Below are 22,176 nucleotides of genomic sequence, written 5' to 3'. Positions count from 1 at the left end.
AACGTTTGGGCTAGAATTACCCAGTTTATTGTAGTCGGCTGTTTTTGACAAGGGCTGCCGGCCTTGGATTGAACATGTTCATTCGCTGGGTACAGCACAGCAACTTGGATACAACACTGGGTACAACACGATACAACTTCGCGCTGGGGTGCGGTCTGGATTGCGCTATTTGCTTTTCTCATTAGAAGTTGCCTGTTGCAGCCGTATTTCTGGCCTAATCCCACATATTCATTTTATTTCTTTTGAAACGCAGTGACCCATTCCTGAAGGAACTGCTGGGAACAGGCAGCGGTCTGTGCTTCAGAACGCGGGGCTGCTCCCCGGGCAGCTGCGATAGCTGAGCAGACAGAGGTTTCTGCTTCTCCTCGTGATCGATCGGTACTTTGCTTATAGTGCTCTACAAAGCTAAATTTTATTTTCGTTGTTTTTCGCTACTATTCACCCTTGCACACCCGCACTCCCCCACCCTCACCGGGCGCATGCGCCGCTCGCGGGGCGGCATTGGTGGGCCCGCGCCCGCCCCTGCGGGTTACCCAGGAGGCCGCGCGGCGCTGAGGTCAACATGGCGGCGAGGGCGCCTGGTGAGGGAGAGGGGGCGGCCGGGCCGGGGCCGCTCGGCGGGGCAGGGGTTGGGGCTGTTCCGCCCGCGACGCTGCGCTCAACCTGCACGGCGCCGGGGAGCGAGGCGGGCCGTGACGGGGACAGGGACAGTCGGGGAGCCGGTGTGCACTGTGTGCCCTTGACGGGGGTAGCGAGTGCTGCTGGCACAGCCTTGGCGGGCGGTTCTCCTTGCCGTCCCTCCTGTGGTAGTGGAGGGAGCCTGGCTCTGATACCGGGATTTTCTGGGTGCTGGGGAACATTGGAGGAGTCCTTGGGCAGCTCTGGATGGGCCCCGGGTGTCGCTCCTGTGCGGGTACCGACTGCGGTCACGGCTGGTCGAAGGTTATTCCCTCTCAGGCCCTAAAGCACTCCTGAAGAAGGAGTCAGTAAATAACCGCTAATGTCGCACTGGTATCACACGTACCACTGTTTTTTGAGGGTGACTTGGTAAGACAGACACCTTAAAAGTCACATAAGACAGCTTGCCCGGGCTACATTGTGCTGTTCCCCTTATTGTGTTACTTCAGTGGTGTTTGGTACAGTATTGTACTTAATTACGTTTTAATGCACCTTTGCCGTCCAGAATCGCATTTAATGAAAGGTGAACGTGCTATATGTGGTGTGTTTGTGTTTTTATGTTTTCTTTTTAAAACTTTTTAAAATCTTTTTGGTGGGGGGGACTTTTCAGTGTTGACTTTCTGGTTCGCTTTGGCAGTTTCTTGATAAAGGAAGCTCTGGAGTAGCACTCAAGTAACTGGAAAGGAGAGGTAAAAAAGGTTAACAACATACTCATATGCTGGCCTTGAAATCACATTAACCCACTGTTGTGGAACTGTGATACATTATTTGGAAAATATGACAGTTTTGCTTTCTGTAGAACACTACCATTCTGGCTGATGTAAGAGTTATGGAGCCTAGAAGTGCTGGTGCTGTTTTGGAACAATGAACCAATTCATTGTTAAAGTCTTAAAGCAGTCTAATACTGAAATTTTGGGAAACAGGTCGAACTGCAGTAAATAATGAGAGTCCTTCTAGTCGTCATTGTCAGTAAAGGGATGCTGAGAAGTAGAGAGGCCAAGTCGTATCTATTCAAATGCAAATTTGATGCAGTGTTATATTACTGCATGTGAAGGAGGCCAGCAAATATTTGTGTACTGTCATAGGAATGTGTGATGTTCAGTTTTGTCTTGCTCTGCAACTGATGATGGTCACGTTCAGTCGCAGGAGGTGGTCGCCTGATAGACAGCCTTCGCAAGTGGTACTACAATGCAGCTGGGTTCAACAAACTTGGTAAGTGTTGGATTGAATTCAGTTACGGTTCATAACTGGCATATGCAATTTGGCTTAAGTCTTTTGGATCAAAATTAGCTACTGCTTTTGTGGGGGAAAAAAGTTGGCAGTAGCTTCACTCATCGTGATTTCTATCTAGTAATGAATCGGTGACTTTTCTGTTATTTCTGTGTTTGCTCATGTTTTTAGTGAATAACTTATAACAGCTAAGGTCAAGCTGGAGCAGTTGAAAAAAATTTTCATAGAGCAGTCCTGAAAGTTTGATTATTTACCTTTCCTCACCAAGTCACTTTCACCAGCCAGTGTCTTCTAACCCAAGGACTGCCCTTGAAGCTGGAGAGGTTCCCACTGATAGCAAGCAGTCCGTCTGTCCACAGTGCTTATGCAAAGTATCCAAAGTGCAGAAGAGGTTTTAGTTAGTTCTGCCCTTTGTGTCACCATAACTTCAAATGGTGTCCCTCTGGCCTGAACAGTGCTGGAACAGGTGTCAAAACAGTGTTTCCTTAAGTAGAGGAGATTGCCTTGATGGTATTGTCTTCAGCTTGTTCAGAGTTTTTACAAAATGCGTTTCAGCTGTTTAGATGGCAAAACTGTTCTTGAATGAGAATCTGAATACTCAGGACCTGTAATTTACTGCTGAACACAATAAGTGCAAATCTTTTAAAGGAATTTTGCTAATACTGAATCTTAAAGCAGGGTTGGTTGAGTTTCAAGAACTCTTTGTTCCACAAATGGTGTGAGAGTGTCCTTGGCTTTGAGAATATTGGGTGCTTCTCCCTGATTTAACTTCTGATTTGGAACTCATGCACAAACACAGAGCTTCAGGTTTCCATGGCTTCATATAATCAGTGGAGATCTGGTCATTATGGATAGGGGAGTTTAGAGCATAATTCCTCAGTACTGAAGGTGTCACATCTGTAGCTGACCAACTCTAATGGATTCAGAGCTCTTAAACCCTTTGCCCAGACAGTCATATATAGATATATCTATCTATATATAGATATAAAAATAGATGAGCATAAGTCCAACCCTCAGATCCAGAAAAGTTACTGTTCGGTATCTATATACTCTTATGAAACACATTGAATTAAATACCTGTTTTCCCTATTTCTCTTTAAAGAAAAAGAGTAAAAAAAAAAAAGGTAGATAGAGTATGTGAAAGCCAGTGTTTGGAATTGCATGTTCTCTGTGAGCGATTATTGGTTCTCCTGGATTGGTTTGTTTTTTCTTCATAATTTTGCATTGGAAGTGTTTTGCCCTTGGTGCTTAGAAACACTTGTGTCAATCCTAAATCTTAGGAAAATTTATTCAGTGATACTTCTTGGTACAGGATTAATGCGAGATGATACATTGTATGAAGACGATGATGTAAAAGAAGCACTGAAGAGACTCCCAGAACATCTTTACAATGAAAGAATATTTCGCATAAAGCGAGCATTGGACTTGAGCTTGAAACATCAGATCCTTCCGAAAGATCAGTGGGTGAAGTATGAGGAGGTGCGTGTACAGAGTGTTTCCAGGTTGGGGGTCTTAAATGGCACTGCTGTGACTGGTCTTTGGGATTGTCATTCTCTAAAGAGACACACGCTTACATGTTCTTTACAATGAGTACATGAGTCAGTATCTCACAGAACACCTCTGGAAAACACAGGTTTTGATGGCTGTTTAGAAATTTCTGGGTTTTGATAGAAATTACCAAATTTTTCTCACGATGACAGAAGCTCAAGCTACAGCTCAGAATCATAGCACATTGTGTTCAGACAAAATATTTCTTCTAAGCTATTAAAAATACTCTGTAAATAGCTTGGAAATTCTTACAAAAGGTCTCTTGTGTTTCTGATTAATATCTTAATCTTCTAGAAAATCTCGAGCCAAAGGTTTTATTCATGAAGGTGCCAAGAAAGAATAAGTTAAAGGGAAATTTTGCACTAAAATAAGCATCATCTTGTAATTTGAAAAACAAAGTCCCCTTTCCTTTTCATAACTAAGTAAATTTTATTTTTAGAAGTGAGTTGATTCACATACTTTGCATTATTGTCCACCCCAGCTTTCTCTAGATTAGCAAGTGGAGAAGACTCTTGTCACTAAACTTTTGACTATAGGATAGTAAAAGGGTATTAATGTGTCTCTGTGTAAACAGAGGATTTTTCTTGTGGTCTTGCTGGTTATATCTGGGTAACGGCTGCATCAGATAACTGGTTACGTATTTCCTAAACCAGCAGTTTGGTTTATAAGTGTTAAACGTGGTCAAGTTGTTCCACCAAAGCCAAGTTTACAGGTTTGCACCAAATACCAAGTTTTAGAAGTTAAGCTCAAAAAAAGATTCTCCAGAGTATTATAGTTGGACTTTAATTAAAGTGGATCTTGTACATTTGGGTATCTGCCAAAAGAACATTGCTTCTAAAGCTGTAGCTAGAACCATCCCTTCGCTTGTTAATGTTGGTGAGGAATTCGGCATTAGTGGTTGCTGTAGCAGAGAACTTCTCAGTGCGGACTTGGCAGATACAAAGTTTACCTTTTCACAGTAAGTAATGCTTGATTTTTTTTTTTTTTTCTTGTTATGTTGGTGTTTAGTCAAATCTGAGGAGGAATGAGAGACAAGTAGTCTGTAGGAATGACTTGAGGTGTTTCTGGTCCTCACTATAAATTTAAATACATTCTGTTATTTTTTAGGATCACCATTATCTTGAACCATACCTAAAAGAAGTAATCCGTGAAAGACTTGAAAAGGAAGCATGGAACAAGAAGTAACTATTGAACTTCTTCATGAAAATATCCACGTATTTCTGATATTTTTAAACATTTAGTTATAAAAGTCCACAGGGAGGCAATTGTGTGGCTGAGGAATACTGTTTCAGCTTGTTCATTGAGTCTGTTCATCCAACTAAAATAAACATGTCAAAGTAAAAAATCTTGGATGAGTTCTTTCTGAATGTTAACAAGCTAATGTTCAGATCTTTCCTATGAACATATACATTACATATTAGTTTAATGGTATGCAGTCTTCATTCCAGCTTTTTGATTCTTACTCTTTTTATGGTACAGCTGTTTTCTGCAGTTGTAGGGTTAGGTAAGAAACATTCAAGGCTCTTGGTGCTAGTTGCTTTGTTAAATTAAAAAGGAGTTTGTATTTCATTTGTCACTTCTCCCTGTAGATAAAAATACCAGTGCTTGATGTTACAATGGTATTGTAAGACAGCAGAATGTAATATCCTGTGCATCTGAGCCCATATGTATTAAAAAAAATGGAAAATACAAATGATTCCTTAGTCATAAAATAGGAAATGTTTCACTAGCTTTTTATGCAATATACACTGTTAATCCTTAAAAGACTATTTTCATGTAAACCGTAATGACTGTCTCACTTCAGCTTCTTTAGATATTTTATTCTTTAAAAGGGTAAAAGTGGTATTCTGATGTGCTTTCAACAACATAAATAACTTCCCATGTATTTTCTTCATCACCTAAAGCATGCTGTAGTTTACAGTGTTTGGTATCCAGAATGTACTGGCTCCTACTGGCTGAAGACCTTTGGTCTTTCCTAGTTTAATGGTACTGTTAATTTGAGACAGATACTGGTATTAGATGTGAAAATCAAAACCTGTCATATATAACCCGCTGTATGAAGTACACAACTTCTGTGATAGTCTCAAGGTTTTTGTCTTTTCCGTTTTGTTACACATGCTTGTCTGCCAAATGCAACACTCCGTTTACCAAAAGCTAGAGTAGTTTAGGAAAAGAAAAAAAAAAAGAAAAAGGAGCAAAACACATCTGCTGTTTTCAGTTGATATGATCAGTGAAATACGATACTGGATTAGAAGTTAGAATGGAAGCTGTCTTTTAGCTTTGCTCATGGCTCTGTTATTAACCGTCATCTGCTCGCTGAAGTCCCTTACACCTGCAGCATGGGTACAGTGATCCCTGGGTGAAATACTTACCTCAGAAATTCACAGCCTGGTGTGGCAAAACAAAACTCTGCAAAAATATCTGCACTGCCCATATTCCTTAAAAGTCTGTGGGAAGATTACATTAAGAGTGGGAGGTTTCTTTCATTTCCTACAGTAAAATCTAATGATTGAATCATATGTAATTTTTGAGAACTTTCTGTTTTTCTTCCAGGAGGCAAATAGGGCCTGAAGTTTCACTTCTCTTTATGGAATTATTAGAATATACTTTTCTAATGAAATTAGAATTATTTAGTTATTTGTTAGAATAGTATTAGAAGTCTCAAGTGCTGCTTCCATTAGATAATTGAAAGGCATAGCTGGTCAGATTTCTACAAAACCTAGAATTTTGTAGAAAGACAGTCACTGCTTATTTGACTGTAAGTTTGGATTGAGAAAAAAATCTCTCAAAAATTACTTGGTTTAGAGAAAAGGGCTTTGTTGGCATCAGGCACTTAAAAATAGGCTTTGAGTGAAGTGCAAAGCAGCCACGCTGCAGTTGGCCTAAAGCATCTGAAATCACTGATGCCCTTACACTCAAACCTAACATCTTAAGAGTCAGAGATGAGTAATAGAAGTTAATAAAAGAGTCATCCCAAGTTTTTATGGCAGCACAAGGGGAAGAGTGAAAAGGAAGCCAGTTTAAGAGCTTGCCTCTTCACTGAGACTGTTTAACAGCTTTCATTTAGACATGTTTCCAGATGCTTTTGACTTGGAGTGATAATTTTTAACTAAATTTCCACAATGTGCAGTAATCTCCTGTTGAAGTATTTTGAAAAATGTCACTGAATACTGTTGTATTTTTTTTTTAGCAGAGATGGAGGTGTATTCTTTGAAACATTTAGGAGTATCTAAAAATGGTGAGGAAGGAGGTGGGTGCAAGAGTGGTTTTTGTTGCCTGGGAACCAGGAGCTGTAGCAGTTTTGTGTTAGAGACTGTAAATTCTTTTCTAAAATATGTGATGTGAGATTTGTATGTCTGTGCTACTGGCTAATGCACGAGTAAGTTGGAAGACATTTCATATTTCACCCTCTGGTGTTCCCCTCGGTGTACACTGAGGTAACAAGCATTAAACTGTAGCTAGAAGAAATTGGAGTTTTCTTGTATGTAAGATCTGAATCCTGCTGGTGACAAGTTGAAGGGTCAGCATGATTTCCATTTTTGAACACTTGCATTTATTGTTAAAAATATCTGGGATGGGAAGGAATGGACTTGTAATAATGGGTTTTCAGGTCTGCCATTAATTGTAATGATTCCTTCCCACCTGTACAGCTCTCTGTGGGACATTGCCATGTTCCTTGTGCAGGCTGTGTGCTCCTCCATCAGTGACAGGACTGTGCAGCCATTAGCTCACTGTCTGCAAAGCTCTGTCTCATTTTAAGGAAGAGCTTGATAACAGTAAAGGGGATCGAATTGCCAGAGGTGAAAAGAGAAGAAAAGTCTGATGCAGAAAGAAAGACCATTCTTTGGTTTGGAGAACTGGGTTTTCTTTCTGCTGCTGTCATGAGGTTCTTCTCTAAGACTTGAGAAAGACACTTGGCTCACAGAAGCCCACTAAGAATTTTGCTAAATGCTTAATGTATGGGTGCTCGGGGCTACATCTGCAGAATTGCAGAGTAATCACATCTATATCTAGGTTCAGTTGATCTCTTCTGAAAATATTAGGTGAAAGTGTTGATATTCGGCCATACACTCAATGGTTACTACAGGTGGTGATACAAGGAGCAAGTTTCACAGGGATTCTCACAATCCTTATTCCTCTGATGGTAAGTGCAGAAATATTTATAAAGAAGCTGAAACATTTGTGACCTCTGTACCAAGTGCTTTCAGGAAGCAAGGTTGAGCTGTGCACTGAAAAGGATTGAAAAGAATTCCTGAATGAGAGGAGTGCCTAGTGGGAAAAATGTGAACCTGCAATTTAAGGTCATATCATAATGCACAAGGCAATGGTGAATCTTGCATTTCCTAATTCCTGATTTTGAAATCTTCATCTTGGTTAATTGTAGGGGGTTTTATATGAATTTTGTAGAGATTCCATAAGTTACTGAGGTCTTTTTGTAGTTTGAGTTCACTGCATCGAAATTAAGTGTGTAGAATTAAGAGTGAGCTGACATTGCTAATCCTGCAGTTTGATGACAGTTTTAGCTTGATTTATTTTTCATCACTTTTAAGCAAACCTGCGCTTCATTTGAAAGTTTTTTTTATTAAATACATAGTGAAATACAAGAATACATTTTGATTGCTGAAGATCATGTTTGCTATGTCAGACTGATTTCTTTAAATTTTGAATCAGTCAACCCAGAAACAATGGATTTTTTTCAGCACTGTAACAAGAAACATATGCTTGTTTTACATCCAACTTCCATCTGAAGGAGAGCTACAGCACATATAAATCTCATAAGAATTTTGATGAAACATCATGCTTGTCATTATAATGGAACTGTTATAGCATTAATATGATAAACACATTCCGACTTGAAGCGTTTTCTCTCTAGACAGCAAAGGTCAAGATGATCTTTTGGGTTTCCCCACAGTGCTGCTGTGCTTTTACAATCAGTTTGCATGGACTAAAACTGTGGCCGGAGTAAGGGCTGACCCTGCAGAGCAGAACAGGCAGAGGCAACCGGAGCCACTGTTGCTCCAGTGTGATACCAGGATGACTTCTTCACTTCTCAAAGCCTCATTTAGCTGGTCTAGGGCCCAAAGGACTAACGTTGTGAAAAATCTGTAGGCAACCAACTCTATTGTAAACAATAAGTACCCTTGAACTGGACCTGATCCCAAAACTCTGTTTCCTCCCCTGCTGGCCATGCAGAGCTGCAAGTTTCCTTCAGTGTCAAGTAGTTCCTGGCTCACCCAGAACCTCAGTGCTGGTGGTGCTGGGACTAGGTGACACACTGGTCTGATGCCCCAGAGTGCCAGAAAGCATGTGCACCTCTGCTTTCCTGGCAAGGTGGATGTTCTCATGGTGCGTCTGGGGAAGGAGCCCTCAATGCCTTCTGCTCACTGGTGATGTAAGGCTATCTTGTGCTGGCAGCCTGTGGGCTCAGTTCCTTTTTCTTCACAAAAGGTATGGATACACAGTCCCCTTCTCTGCAAATGCTTTAGTTCTCTGATTTATTTTCTGGAGTGCAAGCGGGGCTATTAGTCCCTTTGGCCAACTGTTCTGTGTGAAAGGTCTAATGAACTGTATCAGGAAAGACTGACTCAAATTGGTGGGTTGGCTAGAGCTGCTTTCTAGGCTGTTTTAGCAGCTGCTTCAAAATAAGGGCAATGCCTGACTCCGCCTGCCTAGAGGGTGCCTGCTTGGGCAATTACTGCCCACGAGCTTCTGCCCTGCTGTCTCCTGTAGTACCTGAGCCCTGGCCCCTGGATCAAGGAGATATGCCAAGGGCTCGAGTGAGGAATGCAGAGTGGGTGAGGAGACAGACCCAGGATTAGGAAACCACGTGCGGGGATCTGAAAGAAGTATAAAGAAAATAAGTTTACCTCAATCCCCTTTGCCTACTTTGGGGGTGCGTGGTGAGGATGAGGTGAAGTTGATGCATTTATGCACAAACATAGTTGAATGCATTTTGGGAAATCACTGATACTGAGGAGTGAGGTATGTGGCAATTTGGCAAAGGCCAGGGTGCTTTACAGGCCACTGCAGAGGGAGATACCTATGTGTCCTAACTTTGGGAATGCCAAGTTCACGGCACTCATTGCGGCTTAAGTTTTCCCTAAAAAATATTTAAGGATCATCCACTGAACCTTAACATGAGTGGAATCCAAGCTGTCCTTGTCCTGCCTCCATGATATCTGGACATGGCCTGCGTGCCCATCTCCTGTGGCCCAACCTCATCTGTTTGCTTTTGTGAAAACTAGAACAGCTTCAAGAAGATGCCCCAACAGCTATAGGGTAGGTCTGAATTTTGGGTGCTTGCAACTCTGCAGCAAAAAAGGAGTACTGGATCTTCCTCTTCCAAACCCTAGGCAAGTGCTGGAATTGCTATTGCTTTTTTTATGAGAGTGTGGTGCTTTGGTTCCTGTGCTGGGAAAGGATCTGGACTTTGAAACCCGATCAGAAAAAGGTACCTCAGCACAGCTGGGCTGTGCTCTCCTCAGCCATTCCTAAAGCGGTTCCCCACTGGCCTGCACAGATCTGGTTCTTTGTGTCTAAATCTTCTGGATCGCATGGGGAGGCTGGATAGCGAGACATGGAGTTAAACACTGCTGCACTTAGTATTACAACACCTAAGCCCTTTTATGAAGCCTCATACTCCCACTGCGGCCTAGCAGATTGAAGTGATTGTTTATAAGCAGCAAAGTTCAGAGTCCAAAGCTCAGATCTCTTCAAGGCACTTCAGAGGGTTTTCTGTCTGCAAGTTGTGTTCCCCAGTGGAGTATTAGTTTAAAAAGATTCTGTTATGAAATAGTCATAAAAGCAGCTTGATATGTTTGGTTTACTTCAATTAACTAAAAATTCTCCAAATCCTCCGTGTTTCTCAGCTACAGTCTCTCATCCTGAAGAAGATGGAAGAAAGCTCCATCAGTGTGCAAGCAGGCCCCCAGCAATGCTCTGTGCCCAGTCTGCCTGCTGGAGCTCACCAGACTGTCACAGCAGTGTGGAGGTGGCTCTGATAAAAAGCAAAATGCATTCTGCTGCCAGGTGAGGAATGGCTCAGCTCTGCTCTGTGCATTGCAAAAGCCGAGGTACCAGAGGAGCGGTGAGATCAGCATTTCAGAGCTTTATGGAGGTAGTCATTCCTGCCTTAGGCTATAGCAGGGCAACGTCAGGACCTAGGTTGTCACTAGCAGCAATTATATATGCTTCATTTTTCTATTCAAAAACCCCTAAACTGAAACAAAAACAAACAAACAAAACACAACCCCCCCACACCCCCCAAACCACCAAACCCGACAAACCAGAATAAAAGAAATTCCAGGGGAAAAGTAACAGAGCCTATTTCCTTTCAAAGTACATGTTTTACATCTGTCTTACAGAGAAGCTGCAATTCCTATTATAAAACTGGTGATGTTATTATGACAGATTAGACATTTAGATCTGTAGTTAATGTTGCACGTGGTAGCTCATGTTCACCTGGCTTACCTCAAAGAGCATCAGTATTACTGCTTCTGTTACCCAGATCTTCAGGACAGCTTCTGCTGGAAGCAGCATCTTCTGCTGGGCCAACTGCCAACCTGTAGGTTGGCAGCTGTTCCCCAGAGCCGGTTCTTGCTACAGAGCTTGGGTAGCAGAGTGCCTGACTTTGCACAGCTTCATTCTTATCTGCTCACAGGCTCTTATATTTTCTCATTGGAAGAAGGGGTGTAGCCCTTCTGCCTCTGAAGCTCTGGGGGATCTCTTTCTCTTCAGTTTTTCATAAGTATATTGAACCTAGCGGTGTGTCTGCACACCTCCAAAACAGCCATTACAGCCTTATTCAACAAGCTAACTTCAAAAAGAACATGAGGAGGTATGCTTTGAAAGGGGACTTCTCCTCCAGCTGCTTTAAAAACACATAAGACACAATAAAGCACGTGTTGACATAAGTGAGCCTCAAAAAAACCATTGGATTATTTTGAAGGAGTATAAACACACACGGGGAGAGTTATCGTCCTTCACCCAGCAAAACAATTACATCAGTGCAGCTTGGACTGGGATATGCCTTAAGATCTCCCAGATGTTGCAAATGCCGCAGTTGCCGATTGGTTGCTCTGGGTAATTGTAAACTTTCAAATGGAGGAGGGGACATGGTTCTCAGAGGAAACAACATAAGAGCTTTTTGGGGAATAGAAGAGTAAAAGATTCACTGTTCATAGCTGACACCCAGAGCCACAACAGCCTCTGCTTATGCTGGGCTTTGCCGGACTGGTGTCATGAACACATCTCAGAACCTAACTTATGCCTGAGCTATGGCACACTGCATAGGGGAGATGAGCCTTTCAGCAAGGAGTTTGCTGTGGGATGATCCTAGCAAATTTGCTCAGAAATAATTTTGGCAGCATCTCCCAGTCTGGGATGAGGGACCTGCCACTCACCTCACTAGCAGAAGCCCATCCGATCCTGAGGCAGCAGATGACATTCAATGGGGAAGGGGAAACTTAGGAAAAAACTGCCCCCTTGCTGGCCCCAGGGGAAAACAACTTTCCCAGCCCAATGGCTGGTCCCCCACTCGGACTGGACCTGTGCAGCTGGAGGAGGGAACACCAGATGAGGTGTTGTGCTGTGCTACAGCACAACAGGAGTTCAAGACTTTCGGAGCTGCAAGAAGATAGGGAGCAGGTCCCTGATGCTGTAGCTGCATGGCTCAAACACTTACCAGAACCTGTCCCCAGCTCAAAGGTTCATTTTTGTGCAGTTTTTGTGAAGCATTTGCTGCTTGTAGCACAGAGGAGCTCTCAGCATGCTGAGCTTATGCCGGGAATGAGCCCTGACTCCTTTCTTCCCCTAGGGTGTCTGCTACCATCCTTGCACCCATAAGCAGGGCATTGCCCTCGAGGGGCATGCTCAGGTCCTCAGTGATCCTCTGCTGAGCCCTTTGAAGGATGCTAGAAGACACTAGCATCCTGAATAGCCTTTGGGACTCAGCAACCCAGGTGCTGGGAGATGCTTCACCTCAGAGAGGGGATTTTGGAAATCTCCCATGCTGGTGTTTCCATGGGGTAACATAAGTTGGTGAGCTGCCTCTCCAAGGTCCCTTCTGACAGCCCCACCTCATAGTCCTACTGGGTTCCAGCCATTCTATCCCTCTGGGCTGTTTGCCCCCTCCCTATGTGGTGAGTAGCTGGGGGGTCCAACCAGCTCCTGGCAGCCCAGGGCACGTGACAGAGCTACCAGCTTGCATTTGCCAGCTCACAGCAGTAGGTCAGGCTATGAACAATGGTAAGTGAAAATGTGGCCTCAGGCTGAAGATGAGGAGGATGGGTGGGCAGCAACTCCCCATGTGCCCTGCCTGAGGCGGTGAGTGACAAACAACCCCAGCAACTCACACTGCTCGGTGCAACAGCAGAGGGAACCCATGGCTCTGGCATCTGATATTGGCACGTTGCTGCCTTGCCAGCACCTGCTCAGGGGGTCTGACCCCCCAGCAGAATGGGGTGTACACAGGAAGGATGTGCTCACCCATCATCTTGCAAGAGCTGATCAGTGACGGAGATGGATGTGGCTTCAGCAGCATACAAGGGTGACAAGCTCAGCAACAGGTTGGCTGCACAAAAATGAACCCCTGGCAATGCCAATGCCCCATGTGGAGGGGTGATTTTGACCTGGACACGGTGGCAGCAGAGGGGAGAAACATGTCACCCATCTCCAGCATCACCCATCAAGGCCAGCTCACCCTGACTCAAGGTGGGGCTGTGCTGTAACAGTACAAGCACCACCAGAGCGTCCTGGCATTGTCTTCTTCCCTTTTTTAATTTCATTTTTCAGGATGACAACACTTTAGAGGTTTATGACCAACAGGAGAATTTACTACTAAGTCATATGCTGATGTAATGAAATCTAATATATGTTGTGTAATGAGTTATGAGATGTTATTTAGTTCCAGGGTTTTATTACTTCAATCAGTTATGACCATATTTCCTTTTATATGATTGCTCACTCTTTAAACATACCAGATGACTGTATAAAGAACACCTAATAAAGTCTGGAGATGTTAAAATATAAATGTTTTAATTTTTGCCATAAATTTGTTTTAATTCTACCAGTGGTGGCATTTGCACTAGAAGTGGTACAGTCCTTGTTAGCAGTGCAGACCTTGGTAGTGTTGACTTGGATCATTTGTAGGAAGGAGCTGGGCAACCCTGCTTCATTATAAAGCAGTTAGTCACCAGTGCTTGCTCTTGGTGATTATACACAGAAATTGAAAGGGTTTTAGAATAAAACAAAGGACAGACAATTGATCTGTGACATAAATAACTGTCTTGATTAAATTCTTGTATTTATCCTCCTAAATGCAATATATGTGGACTCTGGTTTCTACCAGTCTTCAAGAGGGGAGAATTAGGTCTTCAGCATCAAAATTAAATACATGGATGTTCTGCCCATGCACCATTTGGCAACCTTTCTAATTTTTCCACATTTATGCATTGTATTTTAAAGTCACTTGGGATAACATCATAGCAGTGGAATTATATACCTGTGAAATAAGATCAGAATCAAGTCCTTAATAAATCAATGTTTTAGCAAGTGAAGGACTTCAACTGCTGGACAATTGCAGGAACCAAGCAGTGTAGAGTGCTGGTCATGATATGCTCATAGTGAGTGTGGAGTTCTCAAAAATTATTGTAGAATGTATTTTATGATGGTTAACAACTCTGCAGTAAGAGCTTGTGTCTGGATTAATACCAGTTATGGCTGTTGTAATGCTCTAGCATGCTGCTGCTATCTTGCAAGCCACCCACTTGTGGGAATGCAGAGGTCTCCAGTGCTGCTGGATAGAGTCTTGCATGAGTGTCACCTGCCTGGAGATGACACCTACATATAATACATCTAATTGCAACTTTCTTATTTCCTCCCCACCTCTGCAACAGGCAGTTCTTGCATGATTTGCTTAGCCCGATGGAAGTCCCTGCTGTGGGGGTCCAGTGCAGGGCAAGCCAGGCTGTGCTGTGCTGCCTGGGAGACTGTGGCTATGCTTTCCTGGAGAGAGCTGAGCTGAGAGGAAAGAAGCCTGATATAGCTGGGCATACTGCAGAGGTTTGTTCGGCCAGCTTCAAGGGAGGAGAAACTGTCTTTTAGTTACAACTTAATTTAGAATTTGCAGCAACTGGAAATATTTTCAGCATGTTTAATCTGCTGTGACTGTGGCTGCCACGCGTACCATGGCCCAAGGATGACTTTGTTTGAAGGGATGATCCCTGCTGCTCTATTGCCTGCAGCAGAAAGGTTCCAGAGGTCCAGTTTGATGGAAGACTCATGCCTGTCATCGCAGCCTCCAAGCCCTGTCCCTGACCCGCCTGTGCCTTGTTTTAGCTGTGGTTAGTATTGCTGCCACATGTATTCTCCTTCTGCTTCTGCAAGGTGGGGTGTCATCTCAGGATAGTCACTCCTGGCAGCTGTTTACCAGTTCAGTGTTTCCTTTAATTTTACATACATCACAATGCTGTACTTCTCCTAATATTTATTCAATTATTGATAGAGATACTAATAGGAAGGAAAAACTGCTAAATGACCCATCTTACTTCTCCATTCTATTAATATCTCTGTCATTCATTAGATAAATTTTAGGAGAATTACAGAAAGTAATGAAATAAAGACTTTACTATTCACAGTTCCAGGCTAATAATTCAGCCAAAGAGAATCATACATCAAATAAATGGCCAAGTGTACTTAAAATGTGTCTTTGTAGAGTAACAAGGCACAATTTAATCCCATTAAGAAAATGTTGGCAGTGGCTCAATGTTTGGGAACATGCCACTGAACTGTCCTGCTGTAACCTTGGATGTAGGAAAAGTTGAGACAAAGCAGCATACGCAATTTGACAGATCTTTGCCCTTTAGGTCCTTAATGATGCAATGATTTACTGAAACATTTAATATTGTTTAGCTGGAGAAACTGTCTCTTATGCAGAAGCTAAATAATAACATGCTTGCTGAATGTGCCCTATCTGCTACTTCATAAGCAAATTTATTTGCAATTCCATAAAACACAGATTTCTAAGCTATCTCGAAAGAGCAAGTCCACATATTACTTTAATTTTCAAGAAAACAATTTTTTCTATATATCTTATTTAAAGGATAAAAAGACAGGTAGGTTAGGTTCTCACTAACCCAAAATTTAAGAAAAACATTGTGATTTTTTTTTCTCAGGTTTTCGTTTTCATCTGGATTACTCTGCTTTTACTTTGCCCCCAGTATTTTCAGTGGGATCTGGCGTACTTTTCTATTCTCCAGGTATTTTGTATGTGGCACTCTACTGCCAAAACAATTGACTCCTCTTATTTCTATTTAAGAAGGATTTAATATGTACCATAGAAAAGATAATATGGCTAGATACATTTCTCATGGCTACCTGTTGTATCCTTGGAGTTTTAGCTATAGATCTTGGAAAAAATGCTGTGTCAATAGTTTAAAGCATTAGATTTTCAGATGAAATCACAGCTCACTCAGTATAACCTACAGCCAGTGCATGCTGGGGACTCAGCACGATGGGGAGATGCCAATGCTCAGTGCTCCCCGCTTCTCTGCAGCTCAACAGGGCATTGGTGCTGGTCCTCCCCATGCACACAGCTTCCTTCCCATCGGCTCGTGTGGCACTTCCCCAATTTCTGTAAGCACGGAAGGAGAATGGGTGCTTTGAGTGTTACTAAAATACACAATCGTTGCAAGTCAGAGGTATGAATATTGAGTGCTGTCCGCTGGTTCTCTACAAAGGTCTTGCTCTTAAAATATCATCTGTGTGGTTTTCTTCCACTGTTACTTGCAATATCACATCGTGTGGAGTGAATTACTTGACAGAGCTTTGTGTCTCTTTGTACTGTAACAGCTTCTAGAAAAATTCAAATTGGCAGTTTCTGTAGTAAGGCATGAGGAAATATATTTGAATAGTGCATGTGTTTTATAGTGCGAGGTCAGGGGGCACACATACATCACAGGTTACAATGGGGAATAAGAGAGTAACTATAGATATATGCATAACACACAAACAGGAGTGATTATTTTTTAGCTCTTGATCCATTCTCTGGTGTTTGCTGTCAAACCAAAGGAAAAAAAATGCTGTCCCCTTTCAGTGTGATTTCAGGAGTCTTTGCTCCACAGAATGCAGTTCAGAAACCATGGGAAGCAAACAGTGTGGCCCATAGTGACGGGGTGGCCCCATTTTTCTTGCAGAGTCACAGTGCTAAGGAACTGGCATAGTTGCTCAAAAAGGCTGTGCTCCATTGCTAGGCGCCCCATTGTCATAGCCAGGATGGGGTGACCGTGCTGCTTGCAGCAGCTTTACTTCAAGGAGTGAAGGAGCAGGACAGCTTGGTGAGGTGATGTACCCTAGTTGGGCTCAGCACCAGCATGGGCTCCTAAGTGGCTCTGCTGTTGACAACCTGGTGTTGATGTTTTAAGGGCAGCTTGCTGTCAGTGGAAGCAATATGACAAAAATTAGGTAGGCAAGAGGGATTAAAACATGTACAATATAGCAGAATTTGTTAGGCTCAATTACACAAGTCAGGAACTAGTGAAGTGTTTGAAGACCTGGAAATAATTCCAATTTGTCATACCAGGAGACTCCTTCCCAGAAACCGGCTGTGTAAGCAGAGGCAAGTCCACCATATGGAGAGCAGATGTCTCAAGGGAGCTGAAAAGAAGATACTTTGCTATACTAAAAATATTCAGTATGAGGAGGTGATAACAAGTGCTTCTAAAGAAGAAGCAATTATTTATCATTGAGTAGACAATTTTTACTGTTTCCTAGAACATGAACCTATATGCTTGAATAATCTTAGACTGTCACAATGAAGAGGCACTAATTCACAGCTTGGGGTAGAAGCTATAATAGTAAGCAGATTGCACATCTTGTTTAACCATCTGCTTTTTAAATCATGTTTTATCACAGGCTGTATCACACCAAAGAAAAAGGTAGGGAAGTCAGAAGACAATGAGTTATCAGCATTCACTTGTTTTAATGTACAAAGCAGTATGGTTGCCTTTGCCATTTGCAGCTTTGATGTTTTACTTTTTATCCCTTTAATTAAGAATTGTGTCATGGAGATTGACTCAGTTAAAACCCCAGTGCTGTGGTGTTAGAATGGTGCCTGTGAGAGCCACCTCCGAGGACCAAATCTGCGTAAACAGCAGGAATTAATTGAGACAAGCACTTCATTGCTGCCTTTGGGTGCCTTAGGAGATGTGTTAAGGGAGGACCCAACTGAGCAAGGAAGCCCAAGGACAGCTTGAACTGGAGCTCTGCAATGACTTGCTCTATAAGCAAAGGCATGCAGCTGTGGCTAATGCCTGTGTAACTACCAGACAACACATGCTCATGTTACTCATGTCCCAGGTAGATGGTTGGGTTTTCTTCTTGACAGAGCTGTTCTGCTTCCTGAGCAGCAGACCAAGAGCCATTGGCACAGCTTCCTCAGCTCCTGCAGAACTCCTGTCAACTACTGCAGGGAAAGATAAAGTAATCCCAGCAAGGTAGGGCCATGTGGCTTGTGCTGTGGTGCTGAGGTGAGAAGAGCTGTAATAAACTGTCTCTGACAGCCATTCATCTAATCGTTCTTAAAACCCTCTAATGACTGCACTCCCCCAGTCCACAAAGGCAGCTTGCTCCTGAGCTTTTATTTGACTGTAGTTGGGAAGTTCGTCCTAACATCAAATCCAAATCTCCCTTGCATTCATCTAGTACTTCTCGTGTCCACTCTCAGTAAACATCAAGGCAAAATATTTTCATCCTTTTTACAGTAAGATTTGAAGGTTGTTACCCTGTTCCCTTCAGAACTATGTATCTTCTAGACTAAAAAAACCCAAGCTGCTTCAATCTCTCCTCACAGGTCAGGTTTTATAAAAGTCTAAACATCCTTGTTGGTGTCACAGGGCTTTCTATTTCATTTACGTCTTTCCTAAAAGGTGATGTCCAGTTTCTGGATGCAACTCTTGAGCTGAGAACTTCCCAGTGCCATAAAGGTACCACCCAGCCCTTCCCTTTCACACCCCCACGGGTACCTTTGTGGGTGTCATTGTGGTCACCAGGGTTGTGCTTACATCCAGGTCTCTTCTGCTTCCTGGTTGGTCACCCCCTGTTTCAGTACAAGTCCTTTTGACCTCCTAGCACTTTGCACGTATCTCTCTTTTGTTCCATTTGTTGATTCTGGAAAACCTCTCCGATTTTTCATAGCGATTTTGAATTTTAATCCTGGGCCCCAATATGCTCGCAATCCTCCTGGCTTAGTGTGATGGGCCGATTTTGTAAGCATACTTTATTCCATTATCCAGGTTACTAATGAAAATATCAAACTGAAACAGGCCCTGAACAGACCCTGGGTGACCCTATTAAAAATGAATTTTCAGTTTGATGACAAACCGTGATAAGTTCAGCGTGTTTTTCAACCACTTCTGCACCCACTGACTAATGATTTCATTAAGCCTGTATTTCCTTAGCTGTCTCAGAGAATGTCACGGGGACACATTCAAATGCCCCACTCAATAGCGGCAATTGCTATTTTAAAACTGTAAAAAAATGAATTGTTAAATACATTGTTTCTTCCTGCTGATCAGTGCTGGAGTCTGCAATGATCATGTGTCTGTAATGTTACCAGCAAGCACCCAAGTAAACAGCTAAGAAGGGAAGAGAAGAGCAAGGCAGCATCCCCCAAGGGAAACAGCAGCCTTTACTGAGGCTCCTTCCCTCATTCTGATCCACACCTGGGTCTGAACATAGGCCACTCCAAAACAAAACCCAACACCTCTGACAGCCAGCAGTGAAAACAGAAGTACTCACAGACTCAGAAAGGCAAAGGAATGCCATACTGTTGTTATTTCAAGGTAAAAATCATTATCCTTGATTCAAGAAAGGAGTAGCATTTCCATGCAGCCCTCACATGCATTTTGGGGAAACCAACAGTAGGAGATCCCTCAGAGGGAGGAGAAGTGTCCTCCTGGGAGAGCACAGGGGAAGGTGCTTCGTGCTCTTCAGGTTCAGGCTTGAACAGGATGCTCCAGGAGTGACAGAACTTTGTTATAAGGGAAGAGAAAAATAGTTTTTAATATACATTTTGGTTGCCCAGGGTTGGGTGTATATCGGGTGCCATGGCGGCTTCTGCAGCCGCAGGATTTGGAGCAGAGCCTTTTCTGCTGGTAGCTCTGGGCTATGTATATTACACCTTTACATTCAATTTGATACTGCCTTTAGCCTGCTGGCCCCCTGCCAGCACAGCTGCAGAGAAGTTGGGGAAGTTTGCCATAATTTGCTTGGGAATTCTTGTGGAAAGCAAGTTTCACCTACTGCAGTGGAGGTGGATAGATTTAAGGGGTTTGGGTTTCTCTTTGTCCTTAAATGTTCATCCTCACTTAAAATCAGAAGTAAGGTGGAGTTCGAAATTAAAATATTCCAGCTTCAACATACAGGATAACTGGAATTCAGTGTTTATCACTGCACTGAACTCATGCCCTACACTAAAACAAAGTACATGTTACTTTAGCCATGATCCCGTCGATGTTGCTAACACCAGTGAAGAAGATGCTCTCAACCCAGATTTTGGTGGGTACCTTCAAAAAGCAACCTGGTAGGTGTCCTCCCCACTGCTCAGCCCGCAGCACCAGCTCAGCCTGTGTGGAGCTTAAGGCAGCCTTGCCTGTGCACTGCCTGGCCAGCAGCCAGCCTTCCCCTGGCTTCGAGTGAAATCCCTGTGTAAAACCTCTGCTGGCACCAAGAGTCCAAACTGCTACATCCTTCAAATGCAAGAGGGGTCTACCAAGGCTAGAGGAAGAGGGCTGCAAGGGTATAGACAATTATAGATAGAGACACAGTGGACTTTTATCTGTGTCCTATCAGGAAAAGCAATGTTTTAGGTTTTCGAGAATACCCTAATTCAGCATTTTGCTGCATCAGGGTGGTCACTGGGCTTTGGACTGCAGCCCAGCCAAACAGAATGGAGCTTTTCATCAGTTAAAATCCAAGAAGGGAATAATGATCTCAGAGTTTTGTATTTATCATTGGACTTGGCCTGTGACCTTCCTAAGAAAAGGCAATGACTTGAAGCAGTTCTCACAAAGCCAAGGCCTAAATGGTTGCAGTAAAAATTAATTTTATCCTGATCCTTTTTTTTTTTCCCCAAGATACACGATTTCTATTATGCTTGGATAAATCCTGCCCCTGCTAGTTCCTTCAGAATGGTCAAATGCAGCTCTCCACATTGCAGAGCTATGCTGGCCCAAAGATGTCACTCTCTTGGCAATGGCTCACACAGCCCCAAACGTAGCTATGTGGAATTATGTGGAGTTATGTATGATTCAGCAGCAACGACTGTGAAAAGGCTGAGACTGCTGGTGCTCACCCTTCATCAACCTTTTCGTATTCCTGGCACTCCCAGTGAGCATTGCTGGCTGCAGATATTTAAAGAGCAGAAAAAGCAAGTACTGAAGTTAACTTAGGTTGGTTTTTTTTAGTTTATTTTTTTGTTTTGTTTTGGTTTGTTTGGTTTTAGTTTTGGTTTTGGTTTTGTGGTTTTTTCTTGTTTATGTGTTTTAGCGTTTTCCCTTCTTTTTTTTCTTTTTTTTTTTTTTTTTTTTTTTTTTTTTTTTTTTTTTCATTTAGGCAGATGTTTATGCTTTTATGGACATGAAGAGCTTCCCCTGACCTCATTAGCACCAGCATGGAACATCTTGTTATCCCAACAAGCACTGTGCATTGATGAGCAATAAACTTTTCCCTCTTACCCAAGAAAACGTGGGGTTTGGGTGATGAAAGAACAGGGTTTTTTCTATCATGCAGTGGATTCACATTCAGGGTGATGAGGCACAAGTACTGGCTAAAGTGATAAGGTATCTTACAAGCTGTACTATACCAAGAGATCTCTGCATTTTTGTCAAAAGGTTGGACATTACTGCTCTCTGGAAACCTAAAGACCTTCACACACAAAAAAAAACCCCAACCATACCATTAAAAAAAACGCTCTCTGGGAAAAGACTAAGGGATTTCTATGCTTCCTGGTACACCTATGGAAAATGGAGAAAAATCCTTTCCATGCTAAGCCTACAAAAGCATTCTACAAGATCCCTCTATGCCTGCTGCAGCTAGAAGATCCATGTTTCTTCCTTCTAGTATAATTCTTCTGGTATGAAATAGGGGCAAGATCTAGGTCACCTAAAACACAACTAAATTGGGACTTCAGACTCAGAAACCCACCTAGATCCTAGGCTGTGGTTTACTCTCCAAGGTGTGCCCTGAGGAGGTACTTACATTCAGTGGGTACTTCCCGGGTCCCTTCTGACATCCATGTGTCCCTCAGGCATAATGGTAATTGTTAATTAATTTTAAATTAATTTGGCAGTGGCTGGAGGTTTTGAGAAGGGGAGTTCAGAGAACGGAACCCACCATGACAGGCAGCATTGCTGTACATCTGCACTGGCTGCCCCTGCAGAGGTGCCAGTGATTAAATGGATGGAGCCTGATCCATCAGCCAAAGATGGGCTCTTCAGGCTCGTAGTGAGCAGCACTGCTTGCTGCTAAATGCAAATTCACCTACAGTCCTAACAGCGAAAGAAATCACATGCTTAGAGACAAATGAGATGTATATTTGATTTTATTCTTCTTTCCCACAACACACATGATTGCTGGAAATTCTTTCTTTCCTGTGCACCATCTTTTTTTGTTTTCTGTTTATTTGTCCTGATTCAAAGCTAACAGCTGGTTTTACCTACGAGA

General features: G+C 42.8%; 1 protein-coding gene across 1 annotated transcript; it reads left to right on the top strand.

The window, feature by feature from the left end:
• Positions 1–517: 517 nt before the first annotated feature.
• Positions 518–4,803, top strand: LOC114060078 (cytochrome b-c1 complex subunit 7). Its single transcript, XM_027889267.1, has 4 exons — positions 518–581; positions 1,819–1,890; positions 3,221–3,387; positions 4,564–4,803. Exons 1-4 carry the CDS (start codon positions 563–565, stop codon positions 4,639–4,641), a joined length of 336 nt encoding a protein of 111 aa, XP_027745068.1. The 5' UTR covers positions 518–562; the 3' UTR covers positions 4,642–4,803.
• Positions 4,804–22,176: the final 17,373 nt, after the last annotated feature.

The sequence above is a fragment of the Empidonax traillii genome, unplaced genomic scaffold (genome assembly GCF_003031625.1).
Source record: "Empidonax traillii isolate 1590-97213 ecotype Southwest subspecies unplaced genomic scaffold, ASM303162v1 scaffold257:size1394852, whole genome shotgun sequence".
Lineage (NCBI taxonomy): Eukaryota > Metazoa > Chordata > Aves > Passeriformes > Tyrannidae > Empidonax > Empidonax traillii.
Note: the sequence above shows the minus strand (reverse complement) of the source record. Positions and strands in the feature narration are given on the sequence as shown.

Coding starts and splice junctions, on each gene's coding strand:
- LOC114060078 (XM_027889267.1), top strand. Junction 1,891..3,220: donor AGCTGGGTTCAACAAACTTG/GTAAGTGTTGGA, acceptor TTCTTGGTACAG/GATTAATGCGAGATGATACA. Junction 3,388..4,563: donor AGTGGGTGAAGTATGAGGAG/GTGCGTGTACAG, acceptor GTTATTTTTTAG/GATCACCATTATCTTGAACC.